This window comes from Zalophus californianus, chromosome 16 (genome assembly GCF_009762305.2).
Source record: "Zalophus californianus isolate mZalCal1 chromosome 16, mZalCal1.pri.v2, whole genome shotgun sequence".
NCBI lineage: Eukaryota > Metazoa > Chordata > Mammalia > Carnivora > Otariidae > Zalophus > Zalophus californianus.
The window spans coordinates 55,797,445-55,824,860 of NC_045610.1; the positions used below are offsets into that span (position 1 = coordinate 55,797,445).

The 27,416-nt window shown below is 60.3% G+C and overlaps 1 protein-coding gene across 6 annotated transcripts; it reads left to right on the forward strand.

Annotated features, from left to right (window-relative positions):
* Positions 1–222: 222 nt before the first annotated feature.
* On the forward strand, positions 223–27,357 carry KIF19 (kinesin family member 19). Of its 6 annotated transcripts, none has more exons than XM_027568422.1 (20): positions 223–607; positions 2,475–2,555; positions 13,401–13,511; positions 14,159–14,246; positions 14,575–14,711; positions 15,736–15,861; positions 16,261–16,455; positions 17,796–17,942; positions 19,684–19,806; positions 21,290–21,455; positions 22,097–22,271; positions 22,388–22,586; positions 23,203–23,473; positions 23,567–23,688; positions 24,051–24,184; positions 24,443–24,548; positions 24,742–24,838; positions 25,388–25,785; positions 25,980–26,139; positions 26,418–27,357. In XM_027568422.1, exons 1-20 carry the CDS (start codon positions 569–571, stop codon positions 26,504–26,506), a joined length of 2,964 nt encoding a protein of 987 aa, XP_027424223.1. In that variant the 5' UTR covers positions 223–568; the 3' UTR covers positions 26,507–27,357. The 6 variants fall into 6 exon arrangements, with proteins under 6 accessions (XP_027424223.1, XP_027424221.1, XP_027424220.1 ...); XM_027568420.2 differs by having other exon boundaries at positions 17,802–17,942; positions 26,376–27,353; XM_027568419.2 differs by having other exon boundaries at positions 26,376–27,351.
* Positions 27,358–27,416: the final 59 nt, after the last annotated feature.

A 27,416-nucleotide genomic window follows, 5' to 3' on the forward strand; every position in this document is an offset into this window, starting at 1 on the left:
TGTGCCCTTGGAAACACCAGGCAGCCCGTCGCTGCCCGCAGACGCCCAGACACCGGCAGGCACGCAGACAGGCAGCAGGTGCGCGCGGCCGGAGGGACTGGGAGCGCGGCTGCCCGCGGGCCGCGAAGCCGGCCGGGCGCCCCCTGGAGGGTAGTGGGAGAGGGGCCCTGGGCGCGAGGGGGCGGGGGGCGGCGCGCGGGGAGGCGCCCAGAAACTCCCAAACGGACGCGGCGGCGCCGGGCGGACGCAGGGCCGCGCCAAGGGCCGGAGGGACGCACAGGCGGGCAGTCGCCCGGAAAGCGGCGCAGCCTCGGGCGCCTCCCCGGCGAAGGCGGCCGACTCTCGCCCGCAGCGCGGGAGGGGCGGGGGCGCAGAGGCAGGAGGCGCCGTCGGGGACCTCCCCTTGCCCCGCCCCCCGGTCTGCGCCCTTGGCCGCCCGCGCGTTGTTGGTTTCGGGTTGTCAGGCAGCGGCGGCGGCGCAGGGAAGCTGCGAGGGACCCGGCGGCGGTGGGGGTGCGGCTCGGCCATGCCCGCTGTCGCGGCCTGAGCCCCTCCACCCGCCGCAAGCATGAAGGACAGTGGGGACTCCAAGGACCAACAGCTCATGGTGAGACCCCGACAACCTCCTCCTCGCCCCCCATTCATAGCCCCGGAAACCCAGCCTCTGGCTTGGCCGCGGTCACAGCTGCCTTGTCCCCTCAACCCCACTAAGAGGACACTGAGGGTCAGGGATGGGACTGTCAGAGCAACTTTCCACAAGTCCTGGATGTCAAGAAGGAAGGTCTCGTGGCCATCCTGCTGAGGCCTAAAGTCAGCCTAGCTTCAACCTCACTCCCGCCTTGCACCTTCCCACCAGGGGATCCTACCCGCCCCACCATCCCCAAAGCTTGTGCAGATGGGGCTCTGGGGCGGGACTGCTCTCTGATCTAGAAAAGCCAGGGGGCAGGGCAGGCTTGACTTACCTGCCCAGAGAAGGAAAGTGGGAGTCTCCCCGTGAGCTACCCTGGAGCTGTAGGGTCAGGAGGTTAAAGGGATTGGGAATCACAGGTGGGCAGACAGGAGCCCCGGGAGCCAGAGTTGCTGGCATGGGGTTCAGAGTGGCTGGTTACTGGGTTGCAACACAGATGCTGTCCAATATTTCAGACGAGTGTTGGAAGCAACCAAGATGCACCCCCTCCCTGAGCCCTGTGGGCTGGGACAAACGAAGTGGTGTGAGTGGGGGGTCTCCGGGGCAAGTAGAGACTGAAGACAGACCCCTGGGGGCGTCTGGGTGGCTCACTCAGTTTAAGCGTCTGACTCTTGATCTCAGCTCGGGTCTTGATCTCAGGGTCATGAGATCAAGCCCCACGCTGGGCTCCATGCTGGGTGTGGAGCCTACTTAAAAAAAAAAAAAAAAAAAAGACCGCTGATTATCAGTAGTGCCATGTCAAAGCACTAAGGGGGAGGCTCAGTGGCCCCAAAGCCACTGCCCCTTCTACCCCTCTCCCCATCCCCTAACTCCTGAGGCCTGGGAAGGGAGGGCTTCGTCACCAGCAGGTGGATCATTATGGAATGGGAGGATAATGGCACCCCCAGGCTGAGCTTGTGGCTCCAAGGAGGAGCTTGACCGCAGCCCCAGGAAAACCTCAGGCTCTGGAATATTCTCTTTGGCAGTTTAGAATGTGTCTCTTGAAAATGGCTACTTTGGCCTGAGTGGTGTGCCCCCAGGACAGGGATGGAGGGTCCTCCCTCTCCCACCCGTGGGGTTGGGCCGAGGAGGCCGGCAAAGATGATCTGACAGACAGCAGAGGTCCCTCGGAGAGTGATGTTCTCACTCAGCATGAGGGTCCATCAGCGATACCCACACATTCAGCAGGCGTTTCCCCTTGGTCAGCAGAAGAACTGCACCCCCTTGTTGTCTGCGGGAGCCCCATGCACAGGATGAAGACCCATCAGCTCCTACTGGCTGGAGAATTGAGAGAGAAGGGAGCGCCCCATGGTGCTGTGCTGGGTAGGAATGTGGTCAGGGGTTGTTAGGACGTCAAGGTGAAGCTCCGGGGGTCCGGCCCCATCCTGCTGTCAGCCAGGCCTGCAACTTCAGCTGTGGTGCTTCATTCACAGATGCACACACAGGCTACTCCAGTGCCAAGGCTCCAAGTTCAAAGCCCTGGGGAGCTGCAGGTGCTTAATTTGGGCGTGTGACTGGTACAGGCTGGAGGAGCAGACCGCTCTTTCCCCTGGGGCTCTTTCGGAGCCCCGGGCTCCCCAGGGCAGTTCATAGACTCCAAGGTAGCCTGCATGCCGTGGACCTGCTCCCCTCCACCCAGGCGGTGGCCTTGAACCACTGAGTTTTCCTTAAGACCAAGGAGTCCTGGGATGGCCACACGGGAGAACCCAGGGGGCTTGCCCAGGGGAATCCTGGGGTCCTCTCATCCTTCTGTCTGTCCAGCCCGGTCCTCTCCTTCTAATCTCAGGGGTCTGGCCTTCCCTCGTAGGTGGCACTCCGGGTCCGGCCCATCAGCGTGGCAGAGCTGGAGGAAGGAGCCACCCTCATCGCCCATAAAGTGGATGAGCAGGTACCAGGGCTGTGGCCAGGAGCCGCAGGGCAGGGCAGAGATGCTCACACGTGGCAGGTCAGGCACCTGCTCACTGGGTGGGGCCGGAAGGCTCCCTGTGGCTTGCAGCATCACCCTTCCTCCATCCACCAAACTCTTGGTTATGTCATTGATGACATTGTCAAGGAAGCCAGGGTTCTTCTTCCAAGAAGCCTTCCCAGATTGATCCAAGGAGAGCTGAAAGCTTCCCTCGTGGGGCTGGGCCCTGAGCTCCCCAGTCCAGCCGTAAAATTGTCACATAACTTCCGTGTGCCTGTGACATGACATCCCCCGCTCGGCAGGTCCGCTACAGGTGGGGCGTGTCTGCTGCTCACAGAGCACATATCTACATGGTCTAGAGCTAGAGCCTACTTCCGGTTCATGTTTTGCAAAGGCTGTTCATGTTTTGTAAAGTCTTGGGGTATCTGGTTGCTCTCTTGGTCCTCATGTCACTGTGATGAGGTGGGCAGGGCGAGTCCCACCCCCCATCTGCACAGGAGGCAAATATTTACCAAGTAGCCACAACACACTGGGGCAGCACTCAGAGCTGGAAACCACAGTGAGCAGAAAAGACCCTGCCCTCGCTCCAGTACCTTCCGGTCCCGCACAGGGAGACAAAGCGCTAATCAGAGAATTAGCCCCAACAAGGGCTGCAGAGAATTAACCCCAACAAGGGCTGCAGAGAAATGCGTGGCGCTGTGAGGGGGGCTTGAGCCAGCACAGAGGTCAGGGAGGGCTCCCTTAGGAGATGGTGCTTGACCTAAAACAAGAGAAGAGGAGGGTACTTCGGAGGTGCGTGAAGGGGAGACACTTCACCCGGAGGGACCAGCAGGTGCAAAGGCAAAGGGTAACAGAAAAGGCCTGTGTGGCTCCAGCAGGAACTAGAGGGCGGAGAGGCCTGAGGTGAGGCGGGGGACGTGGCAGGGGCCCGACCGCACACTCTTAGACCATGGCCAGGATGTCTGGGTGGGCAGGTGAGGACGCAGGTGCTGGGGTGGGGGTGGGCACAGTGGTGGGGATGGCTCGGTGGCTGCCGCTGCTCGCTTCTCCTGAGTGTCAGGGCTCATCAAGATGGCAAGATACGCTGGCAAGTCCGAGAAGTCCAGTGGCATTGCCCCATTCAGAGAAGGGCACATGTGGGCACCTGCTTGGCCCGGGCCTGGGGCCGGTGGGCTGGACTCAGGAAGCCCAAGGGCCATGAGAAGTGACCTGGAGGCAGACCGTCCAGCCCGCAGTGCCTACCTGCCTCTGGGCTCCCCTAGGGACAGGTGCCCCTTCCAGCCTCTCCTCAGCTCCGGTGGGCCCAGCAGAGCCCGGTGGCACCAGCCTCCTGATTTCTCTCTCTCTCTCTCTCTCTTTTTTTTTTTTAAGATTTTTTTATTTGAGAGAGAGAGAGAGAGAGAGAGAGAGGAGAAGGAGAGGGACAAGCAGACTCCGCGCCCGATGCGGGGCTCAATCTCAGGACCCTGAGATCATGACCTGAGCCGAACCAAGAGTCGGACGCTTAACCGACTGAGCCGCCCAGGCGCCCCGCCTCTGTTCATTCTTGGGAAAGGGTAGCCTTCCTCAGAGATCTCGGAGATAGCAGGGGATGATGGGGAGGACCCTATGTGTCTGGGCAGGCCAGGCGGGAGTAGGGTGAATACACCTGACAGTCACGCAGGGTGGGTTCTGCTGTTGCCAACTGTGGCCTTGGACAGGTTGCTTCTTGGAGCCTCAGCTGCCTCATCTGTAAGTGGGGACGGCCACCATAATGCCCTCTCGAGAGGGTCTCGGCGGGTTAATGTATGCTCAGTGCTTCCCCAGTGCCCAGCACACAGTAGGAGTTTAATAGCTGTGAGTGGACATCATCAACTAGCGACTGAAAGCTCCCCAGAGCTGCTGGGTTGGCCAACGAGAGGGGCCAGCCCGATGAGCCTGAAACCCCCTTCCCGGCAAGGACCACTCCCTGTTTATCCAGCTTGTCCCCAAGAATATCAGGTCCTCAGGGCTGGGACAATGATGGCTCTCTTTCTCGGTGGCTCCTGGCTCCCGGCCGGCGTGGGGGCCGAGAGATATTAACTGATGTTGATGGAAACGCTCTGGTCCAGGGTAGAGCCCACTGTGTGCCCACACGCGCCAAACACTGGCTCCTTTCTGTCCCTGCAAGTGGAGAGGGAGGGTCGGCCTGATCTGGCCAAGCTGTGTCTCTGAGAAGGTTCTGGGCTGGGCAGTCTGAACAGGGCTGCTCCTTTGTCAGCTGAGAGATGCAGGGAGGGTCGTCCGAGCAGCGTGGGCTCAGGGCTGTCAGCACAGACTCTGGGGCCTGCAGGGAAAGCTCTGGGCTTGTGGCTTTGGGCGCCTTCTGTCCCCACTGCATCCAAAGATGGCTTGCCTGGCCTGCATTTTTGGAATAGCTGCAGCAATTGGCAGGCTGGGAACCTCCTAAAACCCTGCCATCCCTCAGCTGAAAGAGAAGGCCCTCGCAAGTAGGAGGTGAGACACAGGAGTCCAAGAAACAGAACGGACAGCCCACTTCCCTTGCCTCCCACTCTGACCTGTCTCCCACCCCCAGACCTCTGTCCTTCCCCAGCGACCTGAGGGAGGTTCGGGGATGCAGGCTCAGTCAGCTTCATTGATGGGCCAGCTGGTGGGTTATAGCCCTGCTCCTTCCCCTGAGGTCTGGAGCCTGGAGGGCCTGCGGGGTGACTTTGGGAGCATCCCCAGGACACCATGGCCATGGAAGTCTCTTCCTAGCGGAGATGCAGGAGGGTCCAAGCAGCTTCACAGTGCCCTGCGTCCTCTGAAGCAGACGTGTGCTTGGAATGAAGAGTTGCCCTGTACCCACCTCTTTCCCTTGCTCCCATCATGGCCCGTGTGGCCCAGTGCCACAGAGGGGCTCCCCACCCAGCTTCTTCTGGCCTGGGGCTCTGGGCTCTGCTTCTCCTCTGTGTTGGGTGGGTTACTTTTCCCCTGCTGGTGCTGTTGCGGGCCTGGGGGTGAGAGAAGCCGCTGCATGGTCAAGCCTCTGCAAGCCCAGAGGTCACTGTTGAGGGCGCAGCCTCCTGGTGGTCAGCGGGGAGGCGGATGCCGCCACAGCCCACCCAGTGGGTTCTGAGCTGGGAGAGGTAGACTGAGGACTCAGTCACCCACTGGCTTGGGCCACTGGAAGGGTCCTAGGACAGCCTCCCCTAGAGCTAGGCATTGTTCTGGAGACGCGCAAGTTTGTACCGACAGGACTCTGCAGAGGTGGACACTCCCACAGGCAAAGTGCACTCCGCGGGTAGGAGGCCGCTGTGCCTGGGTTCTGAGGAAGCGGGAGTGAGGGTGTAAATTTGTAAAGGGGTTGGTCTGGGTGCCTTGGCAGGCTTGTGGTCTGAAGGCCCCCTTTCAATCCAGGACCAAAATCATAAGACCTTCGGAGGTTTTTGGAGGCTAATGTATGCCCAGTGCTTCCAAGTGCCTGGCATCCAGTAGGGGTTTAATAGATGTTAGTTTACGTAAGGACTGAAATACAGGATGGTTTCGAGCCTAGCGGTGAGTGACACTCGGCCCACCTCCCCCCTTCCCGCCTCCTGTGTCAGCTCTCAGCCCAGTGGGTCCCGAATGGTCGCCTCCCCACCGATGTGTCCCAGGAAGACTGCTGCGAGCACCTGAGGTGGGGCTGGCCCCTGACAGCAGAGCCCTCCAGGATGCCATCAGTGACCGCAAAGGGAGGGCAGGTGCAGGCCGAGAGGCTGCTGGGGCCCCGAAGTTCCTGGACAGAAGCAGCTCTACCTCCTCCCCTCTATTCCCCGCCCCCAACCAAGCCTCCAGCCTGCTGAGCCTCCTCCCAGCTTTCCAGGCTGTTTACCTACCTGATTTAAGTCACCTGACAATATGTGTAATCCCATAATTGGCCTTTATCGGCTGCAAGTCCCACTGTCACCCCTGGGTTCCTGGGGTCCTGTCTGAGGAGCCACGTCCAGGCCCTCGGGCCCTGGCCGGCCTCCAGCCTCTTTGTCCTCATCAGAAGACAGGGTATTAAGAACCTGCCCCTCTGCACCACCCCCCACCCCCGCCAAAGGGCTGTTGAGAGGCTTACAGGAGATGGTGTGAGGGAGAGCCCCAGCCACACACCCAGCTCCCATGAAAGAGTAAGCCTAGGGTGACAGGGGCCGAGGGTCAGACACGAGTGCTGCGGGGGGGCAGCCCGCCTCCAGCCCACTTCCCTACACACCCACCCTCCAGATGCTTCTCAGCCCGCCCATTGCCCCGAAGAGCTGAGCCCGGTGGGTGGGGAGTCACTGGGAAGGCATCCGAGAGTTCTCCGCTGGGGCCGTGCGCTGCCCCCCACAGCCCTCTCCCCAGCCCTCTCCCCAGCCCCTCCCCGCCCTGGCCAACCACTCATCTGCTTTCTGTCTCTATGGATCCGCCTATTCTGGATACTTCATATAAATGGAATCTTGTACTCCGTGGTCCTTTGCATCTGGCTTCTGTCACTGAGCATCATGCTTTCAAGGGTGGTCCCCACTTCTCGGCTGTTGTGAATAAGGCTGCCAGGATGTAAGGATCCTCACACTTTGTGACTGGGTGGGTGCGAGGCAGGTGCTAGTTCAAACGGCAGATATATGCGGCCTCACTTCCCCCAGAGATGCTGATTCAACCAATCTGGGTGGTGCCTGGGAGTGCCTCCTACACCCTCCCTGGGGGTCTCCGATGAGGGTGTTTGCAGAGCCGTGAGGGATGCAGCCCTATCTACATCCTCGAGGTCATGCCTCCCCTCCTCCTGGGCCCCAGGGCCCTCGGAGTCCTGTAGGCAGGTGGGGGCCTGGCCAGGTGTGGCTCTGTGCTAAGCAGCCCGCTGGGCCTCGGTGGGTGTATGAGCTCAGCGGGCTTCTCTCTGGTCCTTTCTGGCTAGCCTGAAGGGGCCACCCTTCTTGGGATCAAAGACTCCATTCTTGAGCACTAGCAGGACCGTATATTTACAACTAGAAATATGACCAGCAACAAATTCTTCTTAAAGAAAAAGCAAACAAAAATCCAGAAGCAGCCTCACAGGGTGATACCCACCTGGAGTCAGGCTTTCGTTTGGCTCTGCCTTGTTTACACTCTGAGAATAAAGGGGCTGCATGCAGGTTCCCTGGTCAGGAGATGGAGTCCCTGAGACTGGGGCCTTCCCAGATTCTGATTCTCTGCTGGGGATCCTGAGCAGGCTGGATGTGTTGGTATGATTTCTTCTTTCAAGGCGATGGCCCCGTTGGCCCTCCCTGGCTTCCAACTGGGAAGAACTTGGGCCCAGAGAGGCGATGCCGTTTCCTCAAGGTCGCACAGCAGTGTTGACACGAAACCCAATTTAGGGCACCCCTTCCCTTGAAGATCTTCACTGCCAGTCTTGGAGGCTCAAAGAGGAAGGATCTAGGTTGGAGGTTTTCAATTGGGGGCAATTTTGTCCTCCAGGGGGCATCTGGGAACGCCACAGCTGGGAGGGAGTTGTGTTGTTACTGGCATGTGTTACTTGCGGGGTGCAGGACAGGTCCCCTAACAGTGTTCCAGCCCAGAGGGTCAATAGTGCCAAGACTGAGCAACCCTGGCCTACGTCTCACCCTTTGGAAGCCAGGAAGGAGCCAGTTAAAACTGCTAAGCGGATCAGGGCTCCAGCAGCTTCAGTGGTGTGTAGCAGGAAGAACTGTTAGGCTTTGTTCGGGGTATTTCTCACCTGGGAGATGCTGGGGAGGAGCCCGGTTCTTCACGGGCACAGAGTTTACAGACACTGTCCCCCTAGCCTGAGGCCCCCTCCTTCCCTACGGATCTCAGGTGTCCGGGCTCAAAGTCTGGAACGATGGAAAGGTCAAAATCTGCACTGAATGAAGAGCAGGTCTGAGAGGGAGGCAGTGGGGGGCCTCTGCTGAGTCAGGAGGCCTGGCCCTGCGGGGGCAGAGCCCACCTTCCCTGCTCCTGGCCCTGCCTCCTGCCCTCTCGCCAGAGTGGGGAGGCCCCTGTGTATACGGTGCAATCCACGTCCCCACTGAAGCCTCCTAGGGGCAGGTGGCCAGGGTGCCATGGGCGGGAACATGTATGACCTGGGGATTGTGAAAGAGAGGGCCCCCATGCTGAGCCCACCACCTCGGGGGGCTGAGGGAGGGGCTGAGGCTACCCACCTTTACAAGCGCCACCCTCCTCTCCTCCCCGCAGCAGGTGAGCCTGCTGCGGGTGGTGTAGGGTTTGCAAGCCTGAAGTAAGGAAGTACCACAGACATCGATTCTTCCACCATCCTGGAGGCCAGAAATCTGGAGGGTTGGCTCCTTCTGAGGGTCCTGAGGGAAGGGTCCATCCAGGCCTCTCTCCTCGGCTTGCAGATGGCTCTCTGGTCCCTGTGGCTCTTAAGGTCCTCTTCCTTCGATGTGTGTCTCTGTCCAAACTTCGCCTTTCCAGAAGGATACCGGTCATACCGGATTTAGGGCCACCCTACTCCCATGTGACCTCATCTTAAGTAGGTACCTCTGCAATGACCCTGCTCCCAAACAAAGTCACGTTCTGAGGTTCTGGGGGGGGAGGAGCTAGGACTTCAACGTTTGAATTTGGGGAGGACACAGTCCAGCCCATACCAAGTGGGCATTGGCCCGGCCAGGCTGCTTTTGGTCCGCTCATTCACTTGGGAGGCAGGGGTGGGCGGCCTGGTGGTCGGGAGCTTGGATTCTGGGACCACACAGCTCCCAGGCGAGCCAGCTCTGTGCTTGGCTGCGCAACTTTGGGACATTACCAATATGAGTCCTCATTACGACGGAGGGATCCTAAGAGTTTCTGGGAAAATGTGTGCAAAGCATTTAGCACCACGCCTGGTACGCACAGACCTCCCCCAAAGGCAGCTTTATGCAGCCAACATTGCTCGGGCAGAGGCTGGGCGCCGGCCAGGATAACATTTAGGGGGTGCGTTGGAGGCTGCGCAGGGGCCGGGGACAGCATGTGCTCACAGAGGGGGCCCAGACGGCTCACCTCTATGGCCATCTTGGGCCCGTGCTCTGGAGATCCGGGGAGCGAGGACAGGTGTGGAGGTCCCTGAGCTCTCCTCCCAACCCTGCATTTCTCACAGGAACTGCCCTCCCGCTGGGGATTCTGAGCGGAGAACCGCTGCCCACAGCCTGCCTCTCACCCCATGGCCTTGCTCACGTTTTTCTCTAGAATGCTCCCCTCATCTCACATCTCTCTGCCAATTCCTGCTGATCCTCTAAGAATCAGTGCTGGCACCACCTCCTGCAGGAAGCCTTCCTGGAGTGGTACCGTGGATCAGTGCCCCTCCCTACGCTCTGACTGCCTCCTGCAGAGTCAGACCTGGGGAAACCACATCTCACTTTCTCTCTCCAGGGGCCTCGCCTACTGCCTGGGACATAGAAGCTTCCCCTGCCCTGCATGCCCTGTGCCACTCTCTAGGGCAGCAACCCAGAGCCCCCCTCCCCACCCCTTCCTGGTTCAGCCTCAGTTCACCTGGCTGAGGGGCACAAGGCCTTCCTTGTATGCCAGAGTGGACAGGGATGGGGGTGATGCTCGGGAGGTGGGGCGTGGGCTGGGGACCCAGGCAGATGGGGAGCCAGACAAAGACCTCTTTAAGAGGGGTCGTGGCAGCTGGCTGACAATGTACTGATTCAGGAGCCCAGATGTCAAAGGAACCAAATGTCCAGGGGGCCATGAACTTGGCAGTGCCCGGAGGTTGTTTGAAGGTGATCAGTGGGTGATGAGCCTCAGTGCGTGCTGCTCACCCTCCCCTGCACCGAAGGCCCCCAGAGGGTGCCCCTCTGGCTGCCGGCCCTGCCCATGTCAGCAGGAGGGCTGGTGCCCGAGGGGTTAGAGCGGGATCGGCTGGTCGGGCTCCTGTTGCCGCCTCCCACTGGGACCCGTGCCAGGGGACTCGTAGGCAGCGTTATCTTCGTTTGGGTCTGAAACTTGATCAGGGCTTATGCTGCTGGCTTTAGGGCCTGAGACGGGAACTGGATCCTGGAGGAGGCTGATGGGGCAGTGGGGCTGAAGCCCTGGGGAGGTGGCTGGGGACAGGTGGGCACCCCAAGTAACAGTTGCAGGCCCAGATACCCAGCACTCAGCTCACCGTGACCACCCAGCCTCTGGCAAGCTGTGAGGGGACCAAGTCAGTGGCCTCATTCTTTCCCTGCACAAAGCCCCTACCCAGCCTGTCTGGAGCTGTCCCCCCTAACTGGCTTACCTGAAACTACCTGGTTGGATGAGACTTCCAGGTGAAACTCCTGGGGCCAGGCCTCCGGGGGACATGGTTGCTTACCCCTCCCCTCCGTCCTCCCTGCTCCATGAGATTCCCCGGAGAGGGCCCCGCTGGGACCCTGGGCATCTTAGACCAGTCTGCATGCAGTGAGCCCAGGCGTGTACCTACTGCACACGTCCAGGCAGTGAAGGAGTGGGGCTTGACTTCAGCACACACCTAAGTGCGGAGAGGAGTCTGCTGGGAGTCCCACACAGTGGCCACCCCCGGGAGTGTACCTCTTAAGTCCTGGTGCTCGAAGGGGGGCACCCCCAGAGGGACCCGCTGTGGGTCTCCCAACCCCACAGAGCTGGGCTGAGATCCAGGCTGGCTTCCTGCTGCCTCTCCGTCAGCCCCCTCTGTCCCTCGCGGTGACTGCCACTCATGCCTTTTCAGGGCTGTCACTGGCCCCAGCTCCCCTGCTGGCCCAGGAGGTGAGTTCAGTCACCCTCTGTGCACCCTGGGACAGCACTAGGACAGCCCGTCCTCCTCAGTGCCTGGGGCTTTGTTAGGACTCAGTTTACCTCCTCGGTCAGCATCTCCTCACAGAGTCGGATTAGGTAGGGCCAGTGCGCACAGTGGGTGCTGGGGCCTCACTTGGCTGGGGGACACCCTCCCACCGCCACACCCCACCCCAGCAGAGGGCGTGCGTGAAAGCAGGTTCACAATGGTGGACAGGGGGCCCAGGAGCCAGACCACCAGGGCTCCCGTCCTGGCTCCACCGTTCCTTAGCTATGTGACTTTGGGCCTCGATGTCCCCATCTGAGGGTAATGAGTTTGTGGGAAAGGGCTCAGTGAAGATGAGCTATCGTTATTACGTACCGGGAGGAGGGGCTGGGTGTGAAGGCGCCCACTCCCTCGTCTTTACCACCTGCGCTCCAACTGGGAGTGGAGGGCGCCATGAGGCTGCCACGCTGGCTGCGACCACCGCCCAGCCCTGGAGCACAGCCGAGACTTGTTTTGCCCTCGCTGTCCAGCATGAGCAGCAGGTGCTCCCAAACACAGAGCTGCCTCTCATGGGGCACCCTGATGGGGCGGCCAGGGCGGAGGACAGGGACCCGACCTGGAGGCTCAGCTCCCGAGGGGACTCAGGCAGGCGCAGAGCCCGTGGCATCCTGGTGGCCCGCTCCTCGGTGAGGGTGGGGTGGCCCATCACCTGCATCACCCCCGCTGTCCCTCCTCACTTCCCCTTGAATGCAGACCCTTGAACACTTAGTATATGCCTGGTGCTGTGCCCCCACACACCGTACACATTAGCTCATGGGGTCTTCATAGTCCAGCAGGCAGATAATACTCCTGTCCCATCCGGCCGAGGAGGAAACCCAGGCCCAGGCAGGTAAAAGTGCTCACACAAGTCCGCTCTGCTTAAAAGTAGGATGGGCATGCGGACCTTGACCCGACTTGCTTCTCCTGCCTTGTCTTAAATCCCTCCCGACTCCAGCCCTCCCACGCACCTTTGAATGTCTTCTGCATTTTCATCCAGTCTGGGCACTGTCTCTCCCCACAACTTCCCTAGGCCAAGAACCTCTGGCCAAGACCCCGCCTCCTTCCTCTGCACCTTCCCTCAGTCCGGGACCAGGCTTAGCACACCCAGGACACCTGGGCCAAGGGGCAGAGTGGAGCTGGATGTGGAGCAGGCTTGGAGTTTGTTCTGGAAAATGGGTCCCTTGATCACCTTTGGAGCAGAGGAAGAGCCTGGTGAGGTCCCGTGTGTACCCTCCCAGCCCCACACACGTGCATACAGAGGCACGGGGACCCCCACCCTGCAGGGAGGGGAGGCCAGGATGGCCAACCTGTGCCATCATCCTACCTTCCAACCCTGGGCCCCTCCTTCCACCCCCAGCTCAGGCTCAAGGCTGCCAGGGGCCTTGATAAGTCACCCCAAGCCCCCCTCTCTGACACCGATGGACAGTCCCCAAGCCCAGCCAACTTTCCTCACCCCTGTCACCCCGCAGTCAGTGCTCCACCCCTGGGCCTACCCCCTGGCTGAGGCCAGGGGCTGCAGACTTCGAACCCAGATCCCGGGTTTTGAGTCCCGTTTCCCCCGTTTGCTAGTGTGTGAGCTTGGACAGGTGGCTTCCTTGGCCCTCAATTTCCTCATCCCTCACAGTGGGAATAATTATGGGCCTTACCACCTGGCCTTGGAACCGGGTGGGTTAAGTGAGTCCGTGTGTCTAAAGAGCTTAAAGCAGGTCCTGACACACCATAAATGCGTCACAAATGTAAGCCATTGTTACTGTTCCTCCCTCTTTGGTAGAGGCATGGTGTTGTCCTTAGAGGAAGGGCCCCCCCCCCAGGTCTGGGGCCCACGTGGCCTGGGGCACCGTGGCACTCTCAGCTCCTTTGGGGCATTGTCAGCGGTTAGAGAGGCTTCCCCTTGGGTATCCAGAGCCAAGCACCCAGATCAGACACCCCAGAGCTGATGGGGCAGGGCTGGGCCTGGGGCTCAGGGTCCCGGGGCTGCTCAGCTCCAGAACCTCCAGCAAGACCTACCCCACTGCTTGCCCCGTGTCCTGGGTGAGGAGAGCTGAGGCCAGCGTTGACATCAGTGTGGGCCTGCGGCTCCCTGGTGACTGCCAAACCCCCCTCGGGGACTTTTGCAGATGGTGGTTCTCAGGGACCCGATGGAGGACCCTGACGATGTCCTGCGGGCACACCGTTCCCGGGAGAAGTCCTACCTGTTTGACGTGGCCTTTGACTTCACTGCCACCCAGGTGAGGGAGGGCCTGGGCCCAGGGACATGCAAGAGCCCCTCTCTAACCTTTGCCCCCCTCCCCCCCAGGAGGGAGCCCTCAGGGGACCCTGCCACTGACGCTCAGCCCTCCCTCCACCGTTAGCTCTCCGGCTTTCCCCTCTACCGCGTTCCCGCGCGTGCAAATGTGCACACACCTTCATGGCTTGTGCCCAGCCTCCCACACGGACACGCCCAAGTCAGTGCGCAGACGCCGCCTGACATGGGCACCCGCAAGGCACACCCCCAGGCTGGTCCCCATGGGAGCTGGAGGAGGGCATGTGAAGCCCATCTGGCACAGGGAGGAGTCTCGGGGAAGCTGACACCCTCCCAGGGACCCCTATCTTGCCCATCTGGGGGATGCTCCCAGGAGCAGATGTAATGCGTTCATGGGGCAGGGAGCCAGTCAGGGGGGCAGGCATCTCAGGTGTCCTGAGCTCTTTCTCAGGCTGGTGTCCCCCATGGGGTGAAAGCAGAGACCCCCCACCCCCCGACTTCCTGCCCCTACTCCTCGGGCTGAGAGCCCCAGAAATGGAAACTGCTCATGCTGGGGGCCAGGACGGCCAGTGGGCATGTACCCAAGGCCCTGCGTGTACCCAAGGCCCCTGACGGGTCTGCTCTTCCCGGCAGGAGATGGTGTATCAGGCCACTACCAAGAGCCTCATCGACGGTGTCATCTCAGGCTACAATGCCACTGTCTTCGCTTATGGCCCCACAGGTGAGGGAGGGGCCAAGACCGTGGGACAGGACAGTATGCCCCATTCGTCCCCCTGGAGGAATAAGCCCCCTCACCCTCCATCGGAGAACTACTCTGGCCCCAGCTGAGGCTGGAATCAAGGATGTAGCTGATCCAAACGCCCGCAGGGCCCTCTGGCCCCAGAGGCCCCATCCCCAGCCCAGAATGCCATCCTCCCGGTCCCCTACCTCCTTGGCCATTTAGTGGGTGCCCAGCCTTGAGGACAGACCCAGGTGTGCCAGGAGCCCCTGTCAGCAAAGCTGCGCCTCTGGCCCCCACCCTGCTCACCCACCACCTTGTTCTGCCCCAGGCTGTGGGAAAACCTACACCATGCTGGGCACAGACCATGAGCCTGGCATCTATGTTCGGACCCTCAATGACCTCTTCCGTGCCATTGAGGAGACCAGCAATGACATGGAATATGAGGTGTCCATGTCCTACCTGGAGGTGAGCCCTCCCCTGACCCAGCTCAGGTGAGAGACCCCTAGGACAGCCACACGCATGCTGTTGGTCCCACTCTGCAAAAATCTGAGGTTACACAACCAGGTCAACATCACACAGTAAGTGAGGGGGCAGGGATTCAAACTCGGGGTCCTAGACCTTGAAAGCCAAGCCCTGCCTATTTTGCCACACTTCAAAGTAGCCTTGACCATGAGCAAAGACCTCAGCCACCCTCCCAGACAGCTCAGCACCTAGCTATCATCAAGGGCTCCTTCCTGAAAAGCCGTGTCTGCCCTGCCACGCCGCCTCCAGGCACTCCGTGTGCATGGGTACTGGTGAGACCCGCATGCGTGCACAGGCTTGAACCTGCCAGCCTTCGATACCTGGCCTCAGCCCCCAGCGCCACCCCGTGGGAGTGCTCCCACCGGGCAGCGAGGAGACATCCCAGCGAGGTGGGAGCGTGCAGAGGCCAGAAGAGAGTGGGCTGCACTCCACCTGGCTCCCGGCTGCCCCAGCTCCGTCCGGGAGCTGATAATCTCCCGGGTGACAGCTCAGGAAGGGCAGGGAGGCGTTGCTGCTAGCCACACTGCTCCAGCCAGCATGGTGTTCACTCAACCAGCAAGAGGCTCTTGTGGGGGGTGGTGCAGGGAGAAGTAGCGTAAGGGTTGCCTAGCAACAAGCAGGGCGGGCCATCGGTGAGGTCCCCATCTTCTGCCCAGTGCCCAGCCCGCCAGCAAAGGGGATCCCACTTGGTTCTGAAGCTTTCTGCATCCCAGGTTCTGGCAGCCCAATGTTTCCCTGTGGATGTTGAAGCCCCCTTTACGCCCACCCCGTAGAAAGGAAGGGGTCTTTCTCCTTAACCAGAGTTTCCCGGAGAGGAGCCTGGAGCTCCCAGGCTGGGGCTCAGAATGTGGGAGCTCCTGTCCCCTTTGTGCTCGGGAAGGATGGGGCACCTGGTTCCTGTCTGGACCTCCTGCCCTTAGTCTCCTGTTAACACCGTCCTCTGCCCCTCCCCCACCGGCCCCATCAGATCTACAATGAGATGATCCGGGACCTGCTGAACCCCGCCCTAGGGTACCTAGAGCTGAGGGAGGATTCCAAAGGGGTGATCCAGGTGGCTGGAATCACCGAGGTCTCCACCATCAATGCCAAAGAGGCAAGTCTTGTGCAGCCAGCGGGGTGGTGGAGAGGGCCATTCACCCCTCTGGGGGGCAGGAGGGGACACGGGACTGCAGCTAAGGCAGCGCTGCCCACTCAGCTGGGGCTGGGGCTGTGGCAGACAGTCCTGTGTCTCTCCCTCTCTCTCTCTCTTTGTCCTCTCTCTCTCTCTCTCTCTCTCTCTCACACACACACACACACACAGTCCTGTATCCAAGCAGGAGGCTCTCACCTGCCTCCATGCCCCCTGGCTGCACTAACCCTGGGGGATGAAAGAGGCCACCAGCCTCCAGATGCCCCCCCCCAACCTGGGCCCCTTCCCAACCTCCAAGATGCAGGACGTGGGAGCAACCTGACGGATCCCCCAGAGAGGTGTCCTTCCCACCCACCCACCTAGATCATGCAGCTGCTGATGAAGGGCAACCGGCAGAGGACCCAGGAGCCCACGGCTGCCAACCAGACGTCGTCCCGCTCCCACGCCGTGCTCCAGGTGGCCGTGCGCCAGCGCAGCCGGGTCAAGAACATCCTGCAGGAGGTGCGGCAGGGCCGCCTCTTCATGATTGACCTGGCTGGCTCTGAGCGTGCCTCCCAGGTGAGGTCAGCTCCCCCAGCACCGGGGAGAATGGCTTTGGGGGGCTGGGGAGAGGGCAGGGTTGCTGACCTCCCAGCTTCCCCAGGAGATCAGAGGGGAGGCCATCCTAGGCAGGGTGGGGATGAAGGGGCCGCCTGGGTAAGGGACTGAGGAATGTCACAGAGGAGCATGACGGGAAGGCTATCTGTGGGAAAGGGCATGGGTTTCTCCAGGAAGGAGACTGGCCGCCCTTGAGGAGGGTCAGTGGGTATGAGAGTGAGTAGGCCCAGATGAGGAGCTGGGAGGGGGGAGACAAACGCCCCCCTGACTCAGGAGGCCCTGCCTACCACATCCAGGACAGAGGAAGACCCATCACCATCTGAGAGCATTTGTCCCCTACACTAAGCCCTGCTCGCCTGGCTCTGCGGCCTCTCCCTGACTGGGTAGGCCCAGGTCCCCCTTCTTCAGGCAAACTGGGAGGTTTCACGGTCCCCCAAGGGATGAGGCCAGGTGATGTCACTGCTAGCAAATGCAAGGGACAGGCTGGCGGCCAGGGTGAATTAACAGGGTTTCATGTTAGAACACGTGGGATTGGGTTTAAACAGGGGGGATTCAAGAAGTACACCCCTCTCTCCCAGGAAGGCCTGAGGGCTTCTTGGAGGGACACAGTGGAGCAGCCAGGGAGAGGGGGTGTGCCCCGAGGCCCCAGCTTTGGAGGGCCAGGCAGCTTTGAGCAGAGCCTCCTTGGCCTTGACAGCGTCCCTGCAGGCCCAAGGAACGGAGAGGAACCCAGCACATCACACGCGTACGCTCTTTTCCCTACACACTCTCACACATACACACGTTCTTTCTTCCACACACGCACACACACTCTCTCCCTTATAGTCTCTCTCACACATACACACGTGTCCCTCACACTCTCTCTCTCTCTCACACACACACACACACACACACACACACACACACACACACAGACTTCCCGCTTTCCCCTGAAGCCCGGGGCACCCTCTGGAGCCACATGCCTCAGCTCTTAGCTGAGCCACCAGGGAAGCCTCAACCTCCTTCCGTGTCATTCTTGGCGCCGTGGGGCCAGCCCCTGGGGGAGACAAAGAGCCAGACTCTCAGCCCTCCTCAGAAGCCCTCAGTCCGTCACTGTTTTCAGAGGCCTTCCAGTTCTCTCACCTTCTCGAATGCCCTCCATGACCCTTGGGAAGAGGGCGAAACTAGGCCCTGGGTCACCTGCGCATTTCAGAGCCCTGAGGGAGTGGGAGGGGCTCGCGGCCCAGGACGGCCCAGGGCGGTGGTGGAGCCTGTCCCCTGCCCCGCGAGGCCGCGGTTCTGCCCACTGCCCCCCCTGCCAGACGCAGAACCGTGGGCAGCGCATGAAGGAGGGTGCCCACATCAACCGCTCCCTGCTGGCTCTGGGCAACTGCATCAACGCGCTGAGTGACAAGAGCAGCAACAAGTACATCAACTATCGCGACAGCAAGCTCACCCGGCTCCTGAAGGTACCGCCGCAGCCGGGCCCGGGCGCTGGGCACCCACAGGAGGGCTGCCAGACTTAGCAGATAGAAATACAGGCCACCCAGGCGCGTGGCTCAGTCGGTTCAGCGGCTGCCTTCGGCTCGGGTCATGATCTCTCGGGGTCCTGGGATCGAGCCCCGAGCCGGCTCTCCGCTGAGCGGAGAGCCTGCTTCTCCCTCTCCCTCTGCCCCTCCCTCCCCACTCGTGCTCTCTCTCTCCCTCTCTCTCTCAAATAAATAAATAAAATCTTTAAAAACAAATATAGGCCACCGAGCTACATTTGAATTTCAGATAAACAACAAAATTTGCTCTAGTATAAGTGTGTCCCATACAACATTTGGGACATACTTATACTAAAAAAAAGAAAAAAATCATTCCTTGTTTATCTGACATTCAGATTTAACTGAGTGTCCTGTATTTTACCGGGTGACCCTAACCAAAGAGTGGGCAGCAGGGAGGGAAAGGCGCTGCACCTGACACCCTCCCCGCCCCCCGCCGGGTTGCAGGTCTGAGGGAACTAAGAGCTGCCTGGATTGGGGGTTCTGGTGAACATCAGCCTCATGGCTCACAGTGTCTGCTGTTTGGGGGCCCACCCCTGGCGGGGCCTCACCCGACTAGCTCCTTTCTTCCTGAAGCAACCCTAGGCATCGGGGGAATACTATTTCCATTTGCAGATGAGAAAACTATGCACAAAGAGGTTAAGTAGCCTTTCCAAGGGCCCATGGTAGTAAGTGCTGGAAGACAGAGTCTATGGTCCAGTATAAGTGTGGTGTCACCCGAGCCCACCCCCAGTCTGCTGCCATCAGTGTGCCCGCAAGCTGGGAGGGGGGACGGTGGCATGATTGCTGCCGTTTTTTTAATTTTTTTAAATTTTTTTGTTTTTTAAAGATTTTATTTATTTATTTGACAGAGAGAGACACAGCGAGAGAGGGAACACGAGCAGGGGGAGTGGGAGAGGGAGAAGCAGGCTTCCTGCCGAGCAGGGAGCCCGATGCGGGGCCCGATCCCAGGACCCTGGGATCCTGACCTGAGCCGAAGGCAGACGCTTAACGACTGAGCCCCCCAGGCGCCCCTTGCTGCCGTTTTTAAGAGCAAGGAAACCAAGGATTAGGGAGACGAAGGGCATGCCTGAGATCACCCTGCTGCTAGTAATGGGACCTGGGGCTTTCTTCCTGCCACCCCCAAACCCCACACCCAGGGCTGTTCACATGGAACGAGGGAGGGGCTGGCCACAGGCCACATTCATCTTTCATACAGTGGTCCCCGGCCCCCCATCTCTCACTCCAGCCAAAACAGCAGCGCCATCAGCAGTCAGAAATGGGGGATCTAGAGGGTCACTTGAGAGGCCAGAGGGGATGGGACGGAGGGGGAGCCCACAGGGCACCTTCCCACTCTGGTTTCCAGCCACCATGGCTGCCGCCTTTCCTCGTTCTCTCGTATGAGGGGAGGGAAAGGAGAAGCCAGGAGGCCCTGACCCGGATCAGATACTTGAAATTTTCAAATGGAAATTTGGAAAAGAAACTGCAAGTGCAAAGGAGGAACAGAAGGAGGGGGAATATCTGGACCCAGGGGGGTCCATGTGATGCTCAACCCCAGCACCTGTGAGTGAGTGTGTCTGTGAGTGTGTGTGTGTGACAGAGCGAGCGAGAGAGCACAGACTGGTAGGAGCAGGGTCCCAGGGAGGTGGTCCCCTGCTGACCGCAGCCCACCCTCCCCGCCATCCAGGATTCCCTGGGCGGGAACAGCCGCACCGTGATGATCGCCCACATCAGTCCCGCCAGCAGCGCCTTTGAGGAGTCCCGGAACACCCTGACCTACGCCGGCCGGGCCAAGAACATCAAGACCAGGGTGAGGGCCCTTCCTGGGCCAAGACTGAAGCCCCTGGAGGAATTCCTGCCACCCCACTCCACTCTCTCTGGAGCTGGTCACTGTGGCACTGGCCTCCATCCCCAGACCCATGTCACCCTGTGCCCTTCTCCACACCTTCAACACCTGTGCACCTGCCAGGAAAGCCCACCGCTCCCGAGGGCACCCTCCGCCTTGTTCAAGGTCATGTGCCCCGTGCCCCATCTCCTCCCAGCCCCACTTTTCATTTTCAGATGCCCACTCACTGGTTGACATTTTCAAAGCCCCCAATCTGTCAGGCAGCCGATGTCTGAGCACTTTCATGCATCCCCTCCTTCGCTCCTCCAGCGAGGCCAGACTTCCTACACTCCCATCTCGCCGTTTAGAGAAGTGAGGCTGAAGGAAGTTAAGTGACTTCCCAGCTGGCCAGTGATGGATGGCCCTGAGACTAGAAGTGGCCCTGCCTAGCTTCCGAGCGCACGCTGTCACCCTCGGGCAAAGGCGTTAGAGTCCCCGCGGCCTGCTGTAGGAAGCCTCTCTGGACCCATGTGCACGGAAGGGTGGGAATGGACGCTCGCCAGATGGGACTTACGAACACTCTGGCAACACTGCACTTTGCCAGCCACTGTCCCGGGGGCTTTGTGTGCTATTCCAACCCTCCAGGAACTTAATGGGAGGAGGAGACATGTCCTTGAATATTGATAGTTCAGAATACTATTAACAGCTGGCAAGTGATGCCAACAGTAGGTGCTGAGGCAGCGAGGAAACAGGAAGCGGGGGTGGGCTGGTGGGATCTGGTAGAGCTCTTTGGGGACTGTCAGTGGGACTCTGAAGGATGGGGGGACACTCTAGAAAGGGGGTCGGTAGCAGTAAGCATAGAGGTTTCAAGGGCAGGAAGGAGATGGTATCTGTGATAAGGTTGGGAACAACAGGATGGTTCGTCAACCAAAGCAGAATGTTCCCGGCGGAGCAGTGATCAAATGAAAATTGAGAGGGGTGCCTGGCTGGCTCATTAGGTTAAGCATCTGACTCTCGATTTCAGCTCAGGCCATGATCTCAGGGTTGTGGGATCGAGCCCCGCATTGGGCTCCGCGCTCAGCGTGGAGTCTGCTTGAGATTCTCTCTCCCTCTCCCTCTGCTCCTCCCCTCACTCATGCATTCTCTCCCTATCTCTAAAATAAATAAAATAAAGAAAATCTTGTTTTAAAAAATGAAAATTGAGATAGTGGTGGGCCCAGGTGAAGGAATTAGAGCATTTCTCCAGAGCAGTAGGGAGCCACTGAAGGTTGATGAGCAGAGGAAGCAGCATTTTAGGAGTAGGGGTCTGGCAGAGGCACGGAGTGTGATAGGTTTGGGGGTCGGAAGCCAGGGGGGCCATGACCGTCATCCAAGAAGACTAGGGGCAGAAAGAGAAAGAAGACCCTGCAGGCTGGCCCCAGAATCTGGGGTGACTGTACCTGCCCTGCCCCCGTGCTGCCCCCCACAGGTGAAGCAGAACCTGCTCAATGTCTCCTACCACATCGCCCAGTACACCAGCATCATCGCGGACCTGCGGGGCGAGATCCAGAGGCTCAAGTGCAAGATCGATGAGCAGGGTGGGCGGGGCCAGGCCCAGGGCCGGTTGGAGAGGGGTGACATCCGCCACATCCAAGGTGTGTGCATGGGTCTGTGTTCGTGGGAGCCCATCTCAGGCAGCCCTCCCAGCCTGTCTCAAATTGCTCAGGGGTCAGGTGGTGCTGGGTTCAAATCCAGACTCAGGCTTTTTCTGGGCAGGTGGCCTTGGGTTAATCATTCAACTGCTCTGAGGCTTCTGTTCAAGTGGCAAATAGAACAGTGATCTCTGTTTCAGAGACTTACCATTAATTAAGATTATGTGAAATCACACAAGTGAGAGATATGGGAGCATTTAGCTGTGGGGTGGGGGGGCCCACTCCGGGCTGTGAGGCTGTGCTCAGCATCACTGGAATGGGTACCATTCTCTTGTAGATCTGTGTATTTGCTATGGATGGTTTCCCAACAGATGGCAGTAAAGTGTCTAAGGGGCACCTATGGGCTAGTGGAAACCCAGTTCATACAGAGGAGCTGGAAATCGCCTTTGGACCACAGCCGGAAGACTCAGTGTGGAAGTGGGTGTGGGAGGAGGTAGTAATCTAGGAGGTGTTTTGGGAGGAGGTGGTTGGACAGGAAGTGGTTTGGGAAGAAAGGGATGAGGGAGGGCCCCATGTAGGCCCAGATTTTCCTGGCCTGACCCTCCCTCCTCCACTGACTTCCTCCACCCCCACCCACTGGGCAGCCGAGGTCCAACTGCACAGTGGACAGGGTGAGCAGGCCGAGATGGGGCAGCTGCGGGAGCAGCTTATCAGCGCTTTCCAGGAGCAGATGGACGTTCGGAGACGCCTGCTGGAGCTGGAGAATCATGCCATGGAGGTCCAGATCGACACCTCCCGCCACCTGCTCACCATTGCCGGGTAAGCAGCCCCTGCTCTGGGGCCGTCCAGGTCCCACCCCGGGCTTGGGACAGTAGCCGCACGCTATGGCCACTATGGTCTGACTCCCCTGTCTCCCTGGGGTGGGACCGCGGCAGCTGGGAGCATGAGAAGTCCCGCAGGGCGCTCAAATGGCGGGAAGAGCAGCGGAAGGAATCCTACACCAAGGATGACAGCGAGAAGGACTCGGACACAGGTGATGACCAGCCAGACACCCTGGAGCCCCCAGAGGTGGCCTCAGCCCGGGAGAGCATTGCCGCCCTGGTGGGGGAGCAGAAGAAGCTGCGAAAGCAGAAGGTGCCTGGGGCTGGGGGCAGGGGAATGGTTTTGGAGGCCCAAGCCAGAAGGGCTGGGGGTGGGGTGCAGGAGGACTCAGACCCGGGAGCTCAGGCCTCAGATCCTCTGTGACCTTGCTAAATTCCTTCTTGTGCCTCGCTTACTCATCTATAAAATGGGAGTCGTCGTGGTGCGGTCCTAGTGGGGTTGTAGGGGAGACTAAATCAATGCCTTTTGCATACCAAGGACTCAAAAAATGGTAGTCAGTATTTTAATCAGGGCTTTCCAGATAACGGGATCTTTTCCTTCTGTTCTGGAGCATACCCAAACCAGGGGCTTCGGGGCGCCATGATGAGCTCTGAGGGCATCAGATGGGCTGGGGTGGGGCAGATATCCATGGGGCTGATTCCAGGGGCAGGCTGTGGTCCGGGTGGCAAGAAGGTGGGCACAGAGGGGCCATTTCGGAGCAGCCCCTGGTTGCAAGACCCAAGACACAGCTTCGAGGGTTAGCCTCAGAATGGGGAGCTCGGGGGGGCTGGAGGGGCGCGGACAGGCTCGGCGGAGGGCTTGGCGGTGGGGGTGGGACCAGCCCCCCTCACGCGCCCGCAGCCTGGCGCTGACCCCCAGCCGCCCCCAGCTAGCGCTGGAGCAGCGCTGCCGAGACCTGCGCGCGCGGGGCCGGCGCCTGGAGGAGACGCTGCCGAGGCGCATCGGCTCCGAGGAGCAGCGCGAGGTGCTCAGCCTGCTGTGCCGCGTGCACGAGCTCGAGGTGGAGAACACCGAGATGCAGTCGCACGCGCTGCTCCGGGACGGCGCGCTCCGCCACCGCCGCGAGGCCGTGCGCCGCCTGGAGCAGCACCGCAGCCTCTGCGACCAGATCATCCAAGGCCAGCGGCAGATCATCGACGGTAGGCCCCGCGCGGCCGAGCCACCCAGGGGCCCCCCCTTGACCCGTGGAGGGTCCCAGGGCACGCGCTGAGCCCTGGCCCTGCCCCCTGCAGACTACAACCTGGCCGTCCCGCAGCACCTGGAGGAGCTATATGAAGTGTACCTGCGGGAGCTGGAGGAGGGCAGCCTGGAGCAGGCCACCATCATGGATCGGGTGGCCTCTAGGGCCCTGCAGGTGGGAGCGTGGGCAAGCCTGGGCCTGGGCCTGAGCACCTGTACTGATGGAGGGGCTGATGCCCTAGGCAGTGCCTGCGGGGAGCTGGGGTGGGGATGGGACCAGGCTGGCCGGCACCCCAGGGAGTCAGCCCCCCTTCCTTCTTACCCCACCCGAGGAAGGCGCCTGTCCCAGGGCATTCTTCTCTGGCACTCGTGTATCCCGTGTGAGCCAGAACACAAACCCACTGCTCTCCCCAAACTCCTAAGCCAGGTTACAGCCCTGGCCACCTAGTGTGCCTTTCACCCTGTGCTGTCCCCTGGTCCGGGACAAGTCTTCTGACTGCCCTCCCCTCCCCCCCCCCCGCACCCTTCCCTCCCCAGGACAGCTCCTTGCCCAAAATTACCCCAGGAGGAACCACGCTGACACCGGAGTCTGAGCCGGAGAGTGTGAAGACGCTGAGGTCCGAAGTGCAGCGCCTGCAGAGCAGTGTCCTCCCTCCCCTCAGCACGGAGAGGTGAGGCCAGAGACCACCTCCAGCCAGTCCTGCCAGCCTGAGCCGCCACCTGCTTCACCGTGTCCCAGGGATGCCAACCCAGATGAGGGTTGATTGGGGAAGATGGGGCAGGAATGAGAAAGGGATGAGACGGCACGAGTCTGGAGCCAGGACGCCTGGCTTCTCCCTTCACACAAATAGCTCTCCCCTGGGGTGGGGCTGGGACCTCAGTGGGACCAGCCAGGTCAGTAGCCATCCATCCTCCTCTGCCAACCTCAGTGAAGCCAACCGCGTGTTCAAAGCCAGTCCCCGAGCCTGGCAGGTGAAGAGCTCCTCTGTGCCCACCCCACCCCCCATCCAGATCGGCGGCCTGGTGACCCAGGAGGTGAGCACTGAGCACCGCTCGCCCTGGGTTCCACTGCTGGGGGGGCGAGGGCACAGGGTAGACACCCAGGGGTTGGGAGGGAGCCCTCGCCAAATGGCCCTCACCCCTGAGGCCCCGCTGTCTCTGCTGAGTAAGACCTGGGGTCTAGTGCTGGGTCTAATGCCTTTGTCTTCTCAACCACTTCCCCCCGCAGGCCCCCACTCAGGACAGCCTGGTCAGCCTGAGCAGCCGGATCCACTCTTCCCCCGACAGCAGCGAGAATCTGTCGGAGATCCCCTTGTCCTACAAAGGTGTGCCCCTGCCAGCCCTGTCAGCGTGAGCCCAGCATCATCTAAACTGTTCCGGGTCACCCCGTCCATGCCCTCCTGCACTGCTGAATGCACCCACACCTTTGGCGCTACCCATTCTATAAAGAGACTCCAGTGCCCAGAGAGGATTAACCACCTGCTCAAGGACGCACGGAGAGCTGAGGGCACAATCCGAAGTCAGAATGGGGAACACATGACACTTAAGATCCTGGTCCCCCTTCCCACCCAGTAATAATTCTAAGAGCAAATACAGACGGCATCCCTACCCCCAAGCCCATTTTCTCAGTTAATCCTCATAATAACCCTATGGGGTTAGTTTCTCCATTCCCAATTTACAGAGGGAGGTAAGGCTCAAAAACTTGCCCCAACTTTCTTAAATAGCAGGCAAGTGGGAGGGCTGGAATTGGGACCCAGGCCTTCTGGCTCTGCTCATTTCCTGCCTTGGCAGGAGATGGGGTGTGGGAGGTAAGGGACGGGGAGGAATGTATGGTCTTGACCCCTACGTTGGGTGCTCCTTCTGTCCCTCTACAGAGAGGAAGGAGATCCTGACCGGCACCAAGTGCATCTCAGTGAAGGCTGCTCGGCGGCGCTCGCGGGCTTTGGGCACCGAGGGGCGCCACCTGCTGGCACCTGCCGGGGAGGGCAGCAGCCTGTCTCTGCACTTGCCGACCAAGGCTGACGATTCGCAGCCACTGGGCCCTCTGGCCTGCAAGCGGCCGCCGAGTCCCACGCTGCAGCATGCTGCCAGTGAGGATAACCTGTCTAGCAGCACAGGCGAGGCCCCATCCCAGGCAGTCGGGCATGGGGGCGATGGCGCCGGGCCCTGGATGCGTGGCCAGAAGAAAAGCCCGGGCAAGAAACGGGAAGAGTCACTGGAGGCCAAGAAGAGGAAGCGGCGGTCCCGCTCCTTTGAGGTCACGGGGCAAGGGGTGAGGCAGAAGACAGGGGATGGGGTGTCTGCACTCCTTCATTGTGGATGGGGGTCTGGGGGCTCCTGCACCACCCTCCATGCCTCTGTCCCCCAGGCTGGCATAAGGGGCACACAGGGCTGGCATATGGGACAGATCCCTGTAGCAGATCCCATACAGCTCTGACTCACCTCACTGTTCTCCAACCAACACAGCTCTCCCGCCCCAAGACACACCTCCTGGGGCCCCGTCCCATGGAGAGCATCTCGGACCATAGGGTGCCATTGTGTGGACACCCAGCACCCGGTATCCGGCATCTGGGAAAGGTCATGCTGCCTTTGGCCAAGGTCAAACTCCCTCCAAGCCAGAGCACAGGTCAGTACCAGCAAGGGAGGGAATGGGAAGGGGGGGCCCTTGGCCAGCCCAGGGAGGAGGCATGTTGAGCTCCCTCCACCTAGGGCTACCCACCGCTGGAAACCAGGTCCTCACAGAATATTTGTGGGACTGGCATCTTGGGGTTGTGCCCTTAGGGAGTTCAAGGCCACTGGGTGAACAGAGAGGGAGTGGGAGGAATTCCTAAACCCCTGCTCCCGGCCCTTCCCCTGTTGCAGGGCCTGGGGACTCCTCACCCCTCGCTGTTCCGTCCAACCCAGCTGGTATTTCCCGACGGGCTGCCCGTGGGCCCCGCCTGGCTCACAGCACAAGCACCCATGGCAAAGACATACGCTTCGGGCATACCTGAGGGGCCCTGCCTGGAACAGCCCTCCTGCCCCCAAGACCGGATGGAGTGTAGCAGAAAATGGGAGATGGAGGCTGGGTAGAGGTGGGTCACCTGCGAGCAGGAGCTCAGGATCTCAGAAGGCTGGGGCCCACGAGACCCAGGAATTATGAGGGTGCCTGCCCAACACCTCCATGCTTTCAGTGCCACTGGGGAAGGTAGGTGAACTCAGGAGGCATGGCCAGGATGACAGGACTTCCTGGCCTCCCAGCCCTGGATAGAACCCTGTTGCCAAAACCCTGTAGAGACCCGTGGCTGGACTCGGCCTTGGAGATGGGAGCGGGAAGGAAGCTGTTCATGGGACGGGGCCCCTAGGTCTACATCTGGGGTAAGGGCATCCCGGCTGGTTGGGGAAGGAGCCAACAGTCACTTCACATCCTATGGTTGGGGCAGAGGAGGGAATCTGCTTTTGTTACTTGGTAGTGTAACAATAAAATCCCATTTGGGTCTTGATGGTTATGTTGGACACTAGACCTTGTCTGGAATGTGGGGGTGGCCGAGACTGATTAAGAGGCAAGCCAACGCCTTCCTCTTCCCTCCCCGATTCCCCGTCTCCCTCTGGTTACACTGAAGCAACCTACAAATACCTGGGGGAGAGGGGTTTTTCTCTAGACCGTCCCCAGGAAGGGTGGGCCTGGCAAGGTCTGTTCATGCCCCATCCCACCAGCCTTCGCACCTGCTCCCTCCCACGGGGGGTCAGAGACTTGGGGTGGCTCAGACCATTAAAAAGCCTAATTACCCGAATGGGGGTGGGAAGGTGATACCCTCTGGAAGTCAGGGCTCAGAAATTTCCCAGCTAAGTAAGCCTCTTGGCTTCAAGGTGGGAAAACTCCAGCAACGGGTCCTGGAGTCCCCCCAGTTTTCCCAGGCTGGC